The 15578-nt window shown below is 43.0% G+C and overlaps 1 protein-coding gene across 1 annotated transcript in view; it reads right to left on the bottom strand.

Moving 5' to 3' along the window:
- LOC136577312 (integrin alpha-M-like) overlaps positions 1–15578 on the bottom strand; it is a 76212-nt gene that overhangs the window by 22351 nt on the left and 38283 nt on the right. Inside the window, exons 8-13 of the mRNA XM_066577182.1 lie at positions 8881–9034; positions 8650–8800; positions 8111–8184; positions 1129–1261; positions 500–639; positions 194–328 (exon numbers count right to left, since the gene is read on the bottom strand). Of these exons, the coding sequence (XP_066433279.1) occupies positions 194–328; positions 500–639; positions 1129–1261; positions 8111–8184; positions 8650–8800; positions 8881–9034 (787 nt within the window). The remainder of the gene's footprint in view (positions 1–193; positions 329–499; positions 640–1128; positions 1262–8110; positions 8185–8649; positions 8801–8880; positions 9035–15578) is intronic.

Genomic DNA, 15578 nt, shown 5'->3' with positions numbered 1-15578 from the left:
CTCTAGGGATACCACCTGCTTGATGCCAGGCAATAAGCTGAGTCTAGAAGACTTCATAATGAATAGAATGGAAAAGTGTGTTCTTCCATGTCCTTGTGGACTGTAGACATGGCCATTGTACTGGACACTTCCTTAGATCACTTTCATCTTCTACTATTACAAACTATGCATCTCACTGTAGCCAAGGACTCACCCTTGTCACAGGGCACAAATAAACAAGACCACCCGGGAAGTCAGAGGAAAAGTATGTTGGAGCGCCGACCAGAAGGAGAGACCGAGATGAATTCACATGGAGCGAATTTAGTACAGAACCAAAATATGACCCAATCTGAAAGGACAACAACATCAATATGACATCAACAAGTAGTTGGGGAATCAATCACAAGTCCTGTCAACTCCTATATATTGCAGATGAATGTACAATATATGGAGTGTCCTCCAGGTTTTCTTCTATGGTTTGGTATAACTAGGTTATCATCACCCCTCTGTGCACCATCACCTGCTCTCCTACAACTGTGGCCACCTGACTCCAGAGGACGCTGTTTGGGTTTCTTCTATAGATGAGGACCCTCCCCAGATGATGGAATCTAGGTGCTCCGATAGCAATCAGATCCCAATTCACCTGCTGCATAGCATAACCTGGTGAGTGTAAGGACAAGAGTATATGCCAAGATCCGAAAATCACTGATCATCATTTTAAAGTACATGGATCAACATATATGACATGGATCATCTTACTGTATATTACATGGATCATGGGTGAGAGCATCATATATTACAATTAATGGCTTATAGTTAGAGATGAGCGAACGTACTCGGTAAGGCCGATTTCGCAATCGAGCACCGCGATTTTCGAGTACTTCACTACTCGGGTGAAAAGATTCGGGGGGCGCCGGGGCGGGGCGTGGCATCGTGGTGGAGCGGGGGTAGCAGCGCGGAACAGGGGGGAGCTCTCTCCCTCTCCCCCCCCCCACTCCCCTCTGCAACCCCCCACTCACCCACAGCGCCCCCCGAATCTTTTTACTCGAGTAGTGAAGTACTCGAAAATCGCGGTGCTCGATTGCGAAATCGGCCTTACTGAGTACGTTCGCTCATCTCTACTTATAGTCCCTCTATTTCTGCTCTTACCCATATAGGAGTTCTTCATGTCAGTCCCATCTTCAGGAGTATTTATCCAGGTCCCTTTTCCTTGCCAAGTCTTGTAGCTATATGCCCCTCCTGCCCAGTTATTAGCACCGACTGCTCCCAGGAATACTCCATCCTGAGGCACAGAGATCACAGTTAATACAAATTTTGTTTTAGTTTTCCAAAGACCAAAAAATAAGTTTTTTTGATGGTTTCTGTATCATTCTGTGGCTATTTAAAGACCACCCTCACCATGAAATTTTTGATGCGGGTGCTCAGGCTGGACTAGGGGATGTATGCAGAATCAATGTAAGAGACTATTATGGCCTCTTCACAGATGATATTAGTCTATAGGTAGTAAGACTGTGGAGCTCTACAGGAGTTATTACGAACAGCATGGAGGCTAAGTCGGAAATGATGGGAAGAAAAGAAGCCAATGATGAGTTGACGATCCTGTCACATTTAGCGGTTATAAGAAAATGCTGCTGTCATGCCCTATACACACAGTACTCTGGAAAAGTTTTAGGCAGGTGTAGAAAAAATGCTGCAAAGTAAGAATTTTTTTCAAAAAGAAAAGGTGTCTGACTGTAAATGTATTCTGCAGCACAACAATGACCACCAACATAAAGCCAATGTCATTAACAAGTATCTTCAGCGTAAAGAAGAACAAGGAGTCCAGGAAGTGATGATTCGGTCCAACAGAGTCTCGATCTCACATGATCCATTCTCTCTGGGTTTACATAGAGAGACAGAAGGATTGGAGCGAGCAGACATCCACAGAAGATCTGGGCTTAGTTCTTCAAGATGTTTGAAAAATTCACACTGATGAGTTCCTTCAAAAACTGTGTGCAAGTGTACCCAGAAGAACTGATGCTGAAGGTAAAAAGGGCAGTCATACCAAATGCTGATGTGATTTTGATTTCTATTTTGTTCATTCACTTTGTTAATGGTTTTTTGGTCAATTACCAAAATGCACTTTTTTTTATTTTTGAAAGTATTCTTACTTTGCAGCATTTTTTTCTCTCAAAATTTTTACATACCGGTAGTAGTGTATATGACTTACCATACACGGCATACTTGACTATATGGTATTAACGAGGTATTAGAGAAGATCTAGACGTGAGCCTCATATTTATGATTTTATTAAAGTATATGGGTTAATAATAGAGATGAGCGAGCACGCTCGTTTAAGGCTGCTACTCGATCGAGTAAACTGTGTACCTGCCCGAGCAGAATGCGGTGGGGAGGAGTGGATCTCTCTTTCTCTCCCCCCCGCCCCCCCGGGCGAGTACACAGTTACTCGATAAGACTGCTACTCGATCGAGTAGCAGCCTTAACCCCTTCCAATCCACTGTCTGATGTCTAAAGACATTTTTATTAAAGGCTGTACAGCTTCTGATGTTGGAAGACATCCGGCAGGGCATTCTTACTGTATATTACTGGCCGCTCTGTTGTCGGGGGCCTTTCCAGCATGTCCAATACCGCAGTACTGGCTCTAGCCAGCAGATGGTGCCATTGTATAATGGCAGAAAGAGAAAGCTCCCCTAGGAAACCCTAAATCCAAAATTGGATTGCAAAGGGTTAAACAAGCGTGCTCGCTCATCTCTAGTTAATAAGATATCTATTTTTCGTCATGCTACCGCTGTAATTACTACACGTGGTATTTATTCATTTAATACAGATGATTTTATGAATATTTTTATTTTTTGATGAATTCATGATTATTGCTTTTCATATTAGTATGTAATCCATTATAATTCATTTAGCTGTAGGGGGCGTGAGCGTCAATTTTTTTTATTCATGATTTGATCAAAACAGAATGTTGATTAACCCCTTAGTGACCACGCCTGTTTGCGCCTTAATGACCAGGCCAAATTTTGCAAATCTGACATGTCACTTTAACATGGAAAAACACCAGAAAGGTTTTGCATATCCAAGCGATTCTGACATTGTTTTTTCGCCACATGTTGTACTTCATCTAGGCGGAAAAAATAGACCGATAGAATTTGTGTTTATTTATTAAAAGCGCCAAAATTGGGAAAATGTTGAAAAAAATCGTCATTTTTTTCACATTTCCAACTGAAATATCTTAAATATGTGCAAACATAATATAGAAATTTTTGCTAATATTTATATTTCCATCCGTTTACTTTATTTTGGGCGCACATTGGAAAAACTTTCGTTTTTTTTTTTAACCATTTAGGAGATGTACAAATGTAACATTACTTTTTAGCATTTTGAGGAACACTTTGTTTTCCTACACCAAGCCAAGATTGGAAAGGCTTATGAGTGTCAGAATAATAGATAACCCCCACAAATGACCCCATTTTAAAAACTACACCCCTTAGTGTATTCACTGAGGGGTGTCATGAGTATTTTGACCCCACCGTTTTTTTTCAGGAATTAATTCAATTTAGAGGAGAAAAAGTAAAATTTCATATTTTTGCAAATCTGTCATTTTAAAGACATTATTTTTTTCCTATAGTTTACATGAAAATGAGGATTTACACCCCAAAATGGATACCCCTGTTTCTCCCGTGTTCCGAAATATACCCATTGTGGCCCTAATGTTATATCTGAGTGCACAAAGGGGTCCAAAATGAAAGGAGTAGTCAGTGTCTTTCAAAACAGAAATTTTGCTTGAAGTCCTTTTAGGCCCCATAGCACACATGTAGAGTTCTTGAGCGCCGAAAACCATAGAAAACCCCCACAAATGACCCCATTTTGAAAACTAGACCCCTTAAGGAATTTATCTAGGGGTGTACTGCGTATTTTGACCCCACAGTTTTTGAATAAATTCAAGCCAAGCAAAAGGAAAAAATTCTGATTTTCGTTTTTTTTTGGCAATTCTGTCATTTTAAAAACAGCTTTTTTTGTACAGCACACATCTGAATGAAGACTTGCACCCAAAAATGGATACCCCTGTTTGTCCCGTATTCAGAGACATATCCATTGTGGCCCTAATCTTATGTCTGGATGCACAACAGGGCCCAAAATGAAAGGAGTAGTCAGTGGCTTTCAGAACATAGATTTTGCTTGAAGTCCTTTTAGGCCCCATTGCCCACTTGTAGAGTTCTTGAGCGCCCAAAACCATATAGAACCCCCTCAAATGACCCAATTTTGAAAACTAGACTCCTTAACGAATTTATCTAGGGGTGTACTGCGTATTTTGACCCCACAGTTTTTGAATAAATTCAAGCAAAGCAAAAGGAAAAAATTAGGAATGTTTGTTTTTTTGGCAATTCTGTAATTTTAAAAACAGCTTTTTTTGTACAGCACACATATGAAGGAAGACTTGCACCCCAAAATGGATACCCCTGTTTGTGCTGTTTTCAGAAATATACCCATTGTGGCCCTTATCTTATGTCCGCATGCACAACGGGGCCCAAAATGAAAGGAGTAATCGGTGGCTTTCAGAACATAAATTTTGCTTGAAGTCCTTTTAGGCCCCATTGCCCACTTGTAGAGTTCTTGAGCGGCCAAAACCATAAAGAACCCCCATTTTGAAAACTAGACCCCTTAACAAATTCATCTAGGGGTGTACTGCGTATTTTGACCCCACAGTATTTGAATGAATCTAAGCAAAGCAGAAGGAAAAAGTTACGATTTTCAATTTTTTTGGCAATTTTTTTAAATTTAAAAACTGTTTTTTTGTACAGTATACATAGGAATGAAGACTTTCACCCCAAAATGAATACCCCCGTTTGTCCCGTGTTCAGAAACATACCCATTGTGGCCCTCATCTACTTACAGGACCCATGGCAAGGCCTATAAAGGAGGGAACACCCGTTGGATTTCAGGGCACAACTGAATAAATTCCAGGCCCCATTGTTATTTGTACGGAATAAAAATTGACTCCCTAAAAATTTCCCCCCTCCCCCACACACTCCGCGCCCTTTTCGGCGTTCGCAAATCTTAGATAAAAGTAATAATGTGAACTGTGTGGTATTTCCGAAGACGGGGGTAATTACGGAGGCTGGTTGGGATGGGTACATGGGGCTATAAAACAGTGTATCCCCCCTCCTCTCATGCTTTTTGGGGGTCATTTCTTGACCTCAGTGGTGGGTATGGGGTGTAAAAAGTGGCGTTCCGTGAGTCTCCGTAAGCTTGATGAGGTGCGGCGGTCTCACACAGAAGGCGATGAACAAGCTGCTCCTGGAACTGCATGAAGGCGAACGTTCCCGGGGCTTCTTGTAAATTGCGTATTACAGGTAGCGGTCTGAATAACGCCGGGCTCACGCAGCCGTAGGTGGAATCCGCTTGCGGAGGCCCGCAGCGGATCCCATCTGTGAGCCCGGCTGTGACCCTGCGTACGGCTGCGTAATGTACTGCGCATAACTGCGTACTTACACAGGCGGTCATGCACAGTACACCTTTTTTGTTGTTTGTATTTCCCGCACCGTCGCTTAGCGATGACGCAGGTACCCGCAGCCCGTATACAACGTAGTTGCATATGGGCTGCGGGTATATCCGCGACCTCGGAGCACAATGGGCTCTATGCTGCGGATATCCGCGGTAAAATAGAACCTGCTGCGTTCTCTTTTCTGCGAGTGGATTACATAATTGCAACCCACTAATGTGAGCGGAATTGTGTAATCCAATGCGATTGATCTGCGTATTACCGCGGATCAGATGCATGCGGAATCCGTAATTCCTATCCAGTCATGTGAGACAGACCTATGTTAGAGCGCTACTTTTTTATTACGTGACCGCTCAACGAGGCCACCCGTTGGTCGCTGAGAGCAAGGAGATTTTAAATTGGGCTCCCCGACTCCTGCGCATGTGTCCGGCATTTTGCCGGCAATCGCAGGTGCAGAATTCGGGAAGGTTCACGAAGGAGGATCGCGTCGGGGTTCAAATACGCAGGCCTCCGGTAAAAAGTTTCATCTCCTCTCACTGATTGCATCGGTGAGGGGAGATGAAACTTCAAATTTTTTTTTTTACTTTTACGTGATCGCCATTATTGGATAACGGCGAACACGTGACCAGGAACCGCTCACCACGGCCCTCCGTGAAATCTCCAGGCTCTTGGCTACGTTTTGTAGCCAGGAGCAGGGAGAATTTAAATTATCCTGGCAATCCACAGCTTTTGCGCATGCGTCCGCTATTTTGGCAACGGGCGTGTGCGCGGAAGCTGGGGTAAGGTCCGCACGTAAATATACGGGAGCCTTATGTACGTACTTTCATCCTCCCTCACGGATATGATCCGTGAGGGGAGATGAAACGTACGCTTTTTAACTTTTTAAAAAACTTTTTAAAATTTAAAACTTTTTATTTTTTTTTAAACTTTTTTACACTTTTTTTTTTTTCTACACATGGCAGCCAGGAGCAGAGGGATTTTGAATTTCCCAGGGCTCGAGCCCCTCTGTGCACAGAGGGGGACTTCGGGTCCCGGAACACCGGGGACACAGGCAGACCTGAGGTGAGTATTTTCACCTCCCCTCATGGATCCGATCCATGAGGGGAGGTGAAACTTTACTTTTTAAAAAACTTTTTTGCACTTTTCCGCGATCGCCGTTACCCATTGGATAACGGCGATCGCGGTCCCCGCTGACATCTCCTGCCTCCCGGCTACCTACATGAGCTGGGAGCCAGGAGATTTTAAATCTCCCGCGGCTCCGGGTCTTCTGCGCATGCGGTTGACGTAATGCCGCCTGGCGCGCATGCTCAGAAGACCGGCTTCGGGGCCCGGAGCAGCGGGAGAGCGGGGAGCAGTACGGCGGACCCGGGTGAGTAATTTCAGCTGCCCTGATGGATCCAATCCAGGGCAGCTGAATCTTTAACTTTTTTTGCACTTTTTTAAACGTTTATGCGATCGGCGCTATCGATTGGATAGCGCCGATCGCATTGCCGGGGGAAGGGGGGGGGGGTCCCCGCAGCCCGGGATGACAGCTCCATGCTGTCGGCTACCTGCGGGCACCGACAGCATGGAGCTGTCACGTCCAGAGCACGAGGGGCTTTATTCTCTGTAGGACGCATGTTTTTACGTCCTCAGAGAATAAAGCCCACTTCGGGAGGACGTAAAAAGGCTATGGGCTGGTCGTTAAGGGGTTAAGATATTTTCTCTTTCGTCATGCAATAATTAATTAACTTAACGGTTAAATTAACGGTTGATTTATGCATTCAATATGGACGATTTTATGGATGAGTTTTTTGACTATCTGAATATGTTACTAAAATCAGAATAAATCATTTATTTCTATTTAGTATTTTAGCTGCAGGTAAAGTGCGTGTTATTAAGATTATGCAGTAGGAGATATTCTCTTATATGTGGGAACTGTAACAAGTAATTGTTTATATCACATATATGACGACGCTATTTGTTTATGTATTCTATTAATGCTTATAATATCTATAATATGCTGTTAATACGTAAGAATGAAAGATGTTGATAAAGTTTTTTTTGTAGGGTTGCAGAGGCCGGGACCGGGCGATGACGTCACCACACTAGTGTAGAACGCACGCCTGGCTCTTCTATCGGCCCCAGTATCATTGCGTTCCAAAGCACGTATTTTGCGTGCTGGCCCTCCAACTTAGTCCTTTGATCCCGGAAGGTGACCTCACCGCTTCAGCCTGCAGCCATCTAAGACTTCCATTGTAAGATTTACTAATGCTATATAAATGGCAGTGTTATGGCAGTGGTTTGTTAATTTTGATACAATCACTCTAGAGCGTCGAAACGCGTTGCATTTATGGAATTTTTTTTTTTTTGTCATATAAATGAAAAAAAGATCTATTGGATGTCAGTGGTCACCAGGCGATGCCTGTTCTAATGAGTGTAGGGAAACTTTTTGGGTTTTTTGTTTTTGCATACTTGCCTATATAGCATCTGCCATTGACTCCCACTGTATAAAAATATACAGTGGAGGCTGCACAGGTTTCATCATGAAAGTGTATGACCACATCTGGTTATACCACAGGAAGATATCCCCATATTACAGTGCATCGAATACACAGGACAAATGTGCAGTTAATCATTCCTTACTGGTGTTAGCAGTGCACTGAGTCCTTCCTGTGACACCTCCATCTGAAACTTCTCTCCACTAAGAGACTGCATGCCTGGTAATAAGAAAGGGACAAGACAGTAAGACAGGAAGGGTAATAAGATAGGAGAACGAAGAGCAAGAGGGAGGAAGAAGATCGCATGAAGAAATATTGAAGAACAGTTGAGGAGAAGGTGGAGGACGACAGGTGAGGATGTAAGAATAAAGACAGATGAGGTGAAGGTCGAAGACAACAGATGGGGAAAGACGAATGGCACCAGAGGAGAACCGATGAGGATGAAGGCATAAAGACATGAGGTGAAGGAGAACATGCTGAGGATGAAGGCAGGAAAACCAGTAAGGAGAACAGGTGCCGAGGGAGGAAAGAAGTCAGATGAGAAAAAGGTGGAGAAGAACAGATGAGGGGAAGATGGAAAAGAACCTCCTGAGTAGTAGTTGTAGTAGTAGAAGAGCAGGAGGAAGCTAAAAACAATTGTTGGACACTTGTGCTTCGTTCTTACACACCACACAATCATGTTACCTTCAATAGAGAAGATTTTGTCTTCTAGCGTCTTATGTAAACTTTTCAATGCCGAGAAATCAGTAACTTTGAAAACATGATCTTCAGATTTCAGGGAGGCGATTGACTTCAGTTCATCGTTGGCCAGAGGATGGGAGAAGGCATTACCCACCTATAGGGCAAGGGAAAGACAAGTCTGGACAGCGCTGATAAAAGAACGGTGTAGTCTATGAGCTCACAACATATAAATACCCCAATAGCGATGCGCTGCACCCCAAGCCTATTGGCCTCTCGAGTGGAATCTGCTGCTGTGGTGTCATCCATACGGGACTCTCCATCTGTTATAATTATCAATAGCTTCTCCACATTTTCACGGGCGCCTTTTCTTGGATCAAAGAGTTCTTTACTGTCAATAGATAACAGTGATGGTGATAAACTGCACAGGAAATCCCTGTTGTTCAGCAGACAGTATAAGGTGATAGGATTAGCTACAACAGCTCAGGAGACAGTATCACACATAAGATTAGATACATTATCTCAGGAGACCGTATCCAAACGATAGGATTAGATACAGTGGCTCAGCAGACAGTACCACGTGATAGGATTACATACATTGGCTCAGCAAACACCACATAGGATTAGATACAAAGGGCAGCAGACAGTATCCCACTATAACGGTCTGCTGCATTTCCCTAAGGCTGATTTAGACACAACGATTATAGCTCAAAAAATCTTGTGAGCGATTTTTGAGCGATAATTGTCGTGTACTTTTTGCAAGGTGATCGCTCAAACATTGAGCGATCACCTTGCGCTCCAAGTGGGGGATGCAGAAGACAAGCGGGCCGCTTGTCTTTTGCATTCAGCTGTTCCATGCTCGAAGCACCTGGCTGTTATATAGCGAGCACTCCGAGCGGGGGATGCAGAAGACAAGTGGGGCCGCTTGTCTTCTTCATCCAGCTGTTCTCTGCTCAGAGCGCCTGGCTGTTATACAGCTGAGCGCTCCGAGTGGGGTATGAAGAACACAGCTGGACCGCTCTGTTCTTCATACCCCGCCTGTCTTTAGGGAGTGGGATACAGCTGAAATAACAGCACCAGCTGTATCCCGCTGTGAATTCCTGATAACTGATCGCTGATCTTTCAGCACGCTGAAAGACAAGGATTATCGCTCAAAAGATGGCTTTGAGCGATCTTTTTTTTTTTTTTTTTTTTTTTTTTTTGAGCGAAAATCGTTGCGTCTAAAAGGGCCTTTAGTTTGGGGCATGTCGGGCTGTTCTCAACCCTTTTCTACAGTATCACACATGATAGGATTAGATAGAGCGGGGTCGGCAGAAATATTATAGCAGATACAGCAGATGTTTTTATTATAAAAGTAAAAAGCATAGCAAGGGGTGAGAAAAAAAATGGGTAATTGCAAAGAACATAATATACCAACTCAAATTTTTAAAATTCAATTGTCTAAAGCAAAAATGAGGATATTTACAAAAAATTAGGGAATAACCAGGAGAAAAAAACTGGGCTGGTTGCCATAACCATTCATATGTATCCCATTTATACAAAAAAAAGGAAAGAAGGTGGACCAAGGAAACTACAGACCTGTGAACCTGACATCTATACCGGGAAAGTTCTTCTAGCCAATTACTGGTCAGCAATGAAATTGTTACTGACTTAAAAAGGTCCACTTACTGTGTTTCACAGTGTAAATTTATCTAGTAGGACTGAAACAACATCCTTACAGTTACAGTTACACTTGCAGTTTGAGCCAGACAGCAGCTGTGTGCTTACAGGACCTGTGATGATGTCACCATCATGTGATCAGTCACTGCCTCTGAGCTCATTACCTCACACCTAACCCCAACATAACAGGTACACCATACTAACTCCCACATTACCAGTGTACGTATCAACACCTAATGTCTAATGTACTATATAAAGCCCAGTCGGAAAGGTTGAGCATTTAAAATATTTCAGACTTCGTGGGATACAGTGTAAGCTACTGTTACATAAAACTATTATTTTATCCATTTTGTTACAATACAGAACACTAATGCTTCAAAAGTGTGTTAATACTGTGGACAATTCTTGTTATATTTGTGGGTAGTGACATTTGCCAATTAGAAGAAAAGTATCACTTCTAAAGTAAAGAAGGCATATCATCTCTACTTCGGATACAAGATTGGGGACCAAGGCAAGTCTTGGGCCCCGCATATATGCTGTGCTACATGTACAACACAGCTTTCACAGTGGTTGAATTGCAAAAGACCATCAATGCCATTTGCAGAACCCATGGTCTGGAGAGAGCCAAGCAACCACACAAATGACTGTTACTTCTGCTTGGTTCCTCATCTTTCTGGCGGGATAATGAATTAAAAGAAGTAGAGAATACTCTACTCCAACATTCCGTCTGCATTGAGACCAGTTCCACAGTGTTAGGTGCACTGTTCAAACACAATCTTCTGCTTCTGTGTCTGGCAAATATGTGCATCGTCCCATTCTCTCTGTTCCCTGAGATTCTATTCACTTTCTTCCAGCACTCCTAGGGTTAATAGCTTCTGGTCTCCTGTTCAGCTGATGCTCCTTTTTTAATAACCATCCTATATAGCTGCCCCAGGCTTTCTGACCTTGCTGCAGTGTTGTTGAGAGTTTGTTCCCTTCACTTCATGTCCAGCTGCTGCTTTGGCAGCTACCTTGCGTTCTGCTTGTGTTCTGTGTTCTTCGTTCGTGTACTCTGTGGTCTGTTTTTCCCATTGTCTGCTTCTCTGGTTATCATTGTTTGCGTGTTCCGCCTTTGTTTCTGTATTCCCCCGGTGTTGTTCTATCTTTGTCCTCTAGGTGTTCTGGCCCACAAGGGTAAGTCAGCGCCTAGAGGAAGACCATGGGTTCGACCTTATTGGGACGAGTGCTCTGCTTGTAGGGAGGGGTCTCCCTCCCCTGGTTATCAGTTCAGGGCAAGATACCTTCCCTAGTGTCCATCTATATACAGGGCTGTTCATCTGGTATATTACCTCCCACGCTGGGGTTGGCTCTCAGCCGTGCTGGATCAGATCTTCATCTACCGTTGACACAGTGCTTCCACATCCACAGTCCTTACACACAGGATATACAAAATACATGTGTTTCTTATGTGAGTGGGATAGCCGAGTAAGGGAATTGCACTACTTGCGGAAGGAATGGACTCGCAGACAAAATGTAGCAGTTGGAGAGAAGAATATCCAGCACCCAGCTCTGGTCAAGGTTCACAAAATCCCACTACCACCCCTTCACATTAAACTAAGGTTGATGAAGAACTTCATGAAAGCCATGGACCGAACTTTGCTAGCTTTCTGATACCTTCATGAACAATTCCCTCAGCTCAGCAAGGCAAAGATTAAAGAGGGAGTTCTTCAAAGATGATCGGTTTAACAACTTGCTACAGGGTGATGCAAAACAAGCATGGAATGCTTTTTGCCTAGTGTCTACAAACTTTCTCAGAAATATTAGGGCAGAAAACTACAAGGAACAAGACTTGCTGATGGAAGTATCAGACACTTGGTAGCAATATGTCTCTAAAGATCCACTTTATTCCCATCTAGATTTCTTTCCAGACAACTGTGGTATGGTTAGTGATGAACATGGCGAACATTTTCATCAGGATGTCGCAATAATGGAACAAAGATACCATGGATAATGGTCTACTACCATGCTGGCTGACTACTGCTAGACACTACACAGAGATGCTCCAAAACAGCTGTACAAGAGACAGGCAAATAAATCTGAGTCTATGACTTATGTTTTTACAGGTATTAACCATAGGCCTATTACTATTGGCATGCATTTTGTGATATAAACAATTATTGCAGATAAAAAACTAGAGCCAATTTTGCATTTTAACTGTCATCTTCGTGTTGAGCACATAAAAATTTATAAGAAATGACATTTTATTTTAGTAATGTGACTTTTGTAAAAATTGGTTGACCAATGATTTAAACAGCATGTATGCAAGTACTTGGATGAAAATTAACCAGAGCCAGCATGGGTTTGTAACAAACAAGTCATGCCAGACTAATCTAATTTCCTTCTATGACAGGATCACTGACTGGGTTGATCAGGGAAACGCGATAGATATAGTACATCTAGATTTTAGTAAAGCATTGGACAAAGTATCTCATACCATCCTTATTGAAAACTAACCAAATATGGGATTGACAAGGCAACTGTTAGGTGGATTCACAACTGGCTGAGTGATCGTACTCAAAGAGTGGTCATAAATGGCTGCACATCTAAGTGGAAGAATGTATCAAGTGGGGTATCACAAGGCTCTGTCCTGGGCCTTGTATTTTTCAAGATTTTTATGAATGATCTGGAGGAGGGAATTGAGGGAAAACCGATCAAATTTGCAGCCGACACAAAGCTAAGAGGGGCAGCTAACCCTAGAGAAGAGAGAGAGTATTCAAAAAAATCTGGACAAGCTTGAACAGTGTGCGGCAACTAACAGAATGGTGTTTATTTAACAAAGAGAAATGCAAAGTACGACATCTAGGCAAGAATAATTTAAAAAGCACATTCAAGATGGGGGAAACCTCATCTGGAATACTGTGTGCAGGTCTGAGAACCCCAATTTAAAAAAGACATCAACAAATTGGAGCAAGTTCAGAGAAGACTTACTATATTATTATGTTTATATCACAAATAATATAGCCAATACTTTTGAACTCCAGCCCTTAAGCCCTGGTTTGAATCCCATAAGCCTTTCACGCAACTTTTAACCTAAAATACAAAAAGCTTGGGTGAAAGAACTTAGCCCACCAGGAAAGAGTTACTAGACTTAACCGACCTCTCAAACTCCAGAGAACGCACCTAAACCAGGTGATTGAGAGTGTTCCTACTTACCTCATCCTTGAGGCAGTAGTCCAGACCACCTAGATCACTTAATGACACCAAAAAGCATAGGAAAGGTTAGCTAGCCAGGCCAACTAATGGAAGCCCTTAATTGTCTTATACACCTCTACATTAAAGGGACAATGAAGCAGGAAGTGCTCCATTCTCTCCAGAGTGTTGCAACATGCCTCCTGGGAACAACCCCTTTCCTTGGTGTCACTATACTTCAAGTTATTCCCTACATATAGCTTACCATGGAAGCAGCAGCAGATCAAGTCCCGATACTTCAAGGGGATTCTTACTGAATTTAAAAGAAACAAATCTACCCTCAAATCCCAACCTGGGCAGTCTCTGAGGGCCAATGGACTCTGCAAGTGAGTTGTAAAAACCCTCTGGTCAAGTACGTGGCTAGCCATTGCCCTGACTTCCCATTTAGTCAACCTCATTGGTGTAAAACCTTTAGAGCTTGCGCAGCATAAGCCAGAAGATGTCCGTGCGGTGTATAAAAATTCTTCACAAGTCCTCCTGTCTCCCATTCCTGGAAGAAAGGCTGAAACCATCCCCTGCAAGAGGACACCCATGGGGGATCCCTCTCTTTCCAGAGGTTTATGATATTCATTTTCAAAGAGGTATTCACTAAGAATACCACTGATTTGACCATACCCAACACACCTAGTTTCCTTGTATAGTAAGTAACCTCCTTCTTGACTGGATTCAACCTATTTTCCAATAAATGCTGGAAGAACAGGCTGTAGACCCACGACCAAAGAGGTTCTGGCAAAATGCATAGACTTCCCAAGTATATTAACAAAAGGAGCAGGTAGGTTTTGATCAAGCAGACTTTTTGCCTCAAGGTCAAAGATCACCCTTTCCATCGATCCATCGGCATTCCTCAATCTGCCTTCTGAGTTTTTCTCAGCACAATTCCCTTGGTTGAATTCAATGCCTAAAATCTTAGCGGAGTCCTGGTGTTCTGAGAGTGTGTTCGGAAGATCAAAATCAGGATCTCCCCCTCCCAGCCAAAGACTTCCACACTTTTCTCGATTGCTCTTTGACCCGGAGACCTCTGAGCAGTCAACCTCCGACATCAACCACCTTGCCTCCTCTCCAGAGTAAATAAATATAGTTACATTATCAGCATATGCCACTGTCCTCGTGGCCAAGCCCGACACCTCTAGGTCCATCCTTACCCCCACCAATGATCTTCCATCCACTCTTCTGAGGAAGGAATTAACAGCTAACATGTAAAGCAAAGAGCTCAGAGTGCATCCCTAGTGGACACAAGGCCAAACCCCAAAAGGATGGCCAACCCAACCATTCACAAAGTTTCAGCTTACAAAGTTTATAACTAATTTACAAATCCCACCGGCAGAACGTATCTCAAAATGACAGACCAAAGATACTCATGATTTACTGAATCAAAAGCTTTCACCTGATCCAGGGAAAGTAAAACCCCTTCCAGTGACCCGCCCTGCCCTGCTCCACAGCCTCTTGGACACTCAGAATGGTGTTAAATGTGCTTCGATCAGAAATAGAGCAATGCTGAGCCCCAGAAAGAAACTGGGGCAAAATTTTACCAATTTATTGAAACACTTTTTCACCAAAATCCTTTTGTCTGTATTGAGGAGCTCCTATGGGACACCAATTCTCAATACGGAACAGATCTTTACCCTTTGACTAAATAATTTGGCAGACATTCTCATTGACTCAGGCAGAATGTCTGAGTATAGACATTCATTAAAAACCTCAGTCAAGAGAGGAACTAAAACTTCCAAAAAGGCTTTATAAAACTCAGATATTGAGCCATCTGACCCTGGTGACTTTTTGGACCTAAGCCCATCATATCACCAGTCTAACTTCCTCTTCTGTACTTGCTTTCATTAAAATGTTGAGAGGGATCTACTACTGGTTCAGGGATGGTTTCTAACAGGAAAGCAGAGATTTTGTCCCAACTAAATTCCCTTCTACCCAAGAGATGTGAGTAAAATGATCTGAAAACCTTCAGGATCCATGATCTGGACTTTTTCAGGGACACCGTACTGTCTAACAAACCTGAGACCAATTTACAGCTCACTGACATCTTACAGTTCCTGTAG

The sequence above is a fragment of the Eleutherodactylus coqui genome, chromosome 8, assembly GCF_035609145.1.
Source record: "Eleutherodactylus coqui strain aEleCoq1 chromosome 8, aEleCoq1.hap1, whole genome shotgun sequence".
In the NCBI taxonomy this organism is placed as follows: Eukaryota; Metazoa; Chordata; class Amphibia; order Anura; family Eleutherodactylidae; genus Eleutherodactylus; species Eleutherodactylus coqui.
This window is presented reverse-complemented; position numbering and strand designations above follow the sequence as displayed.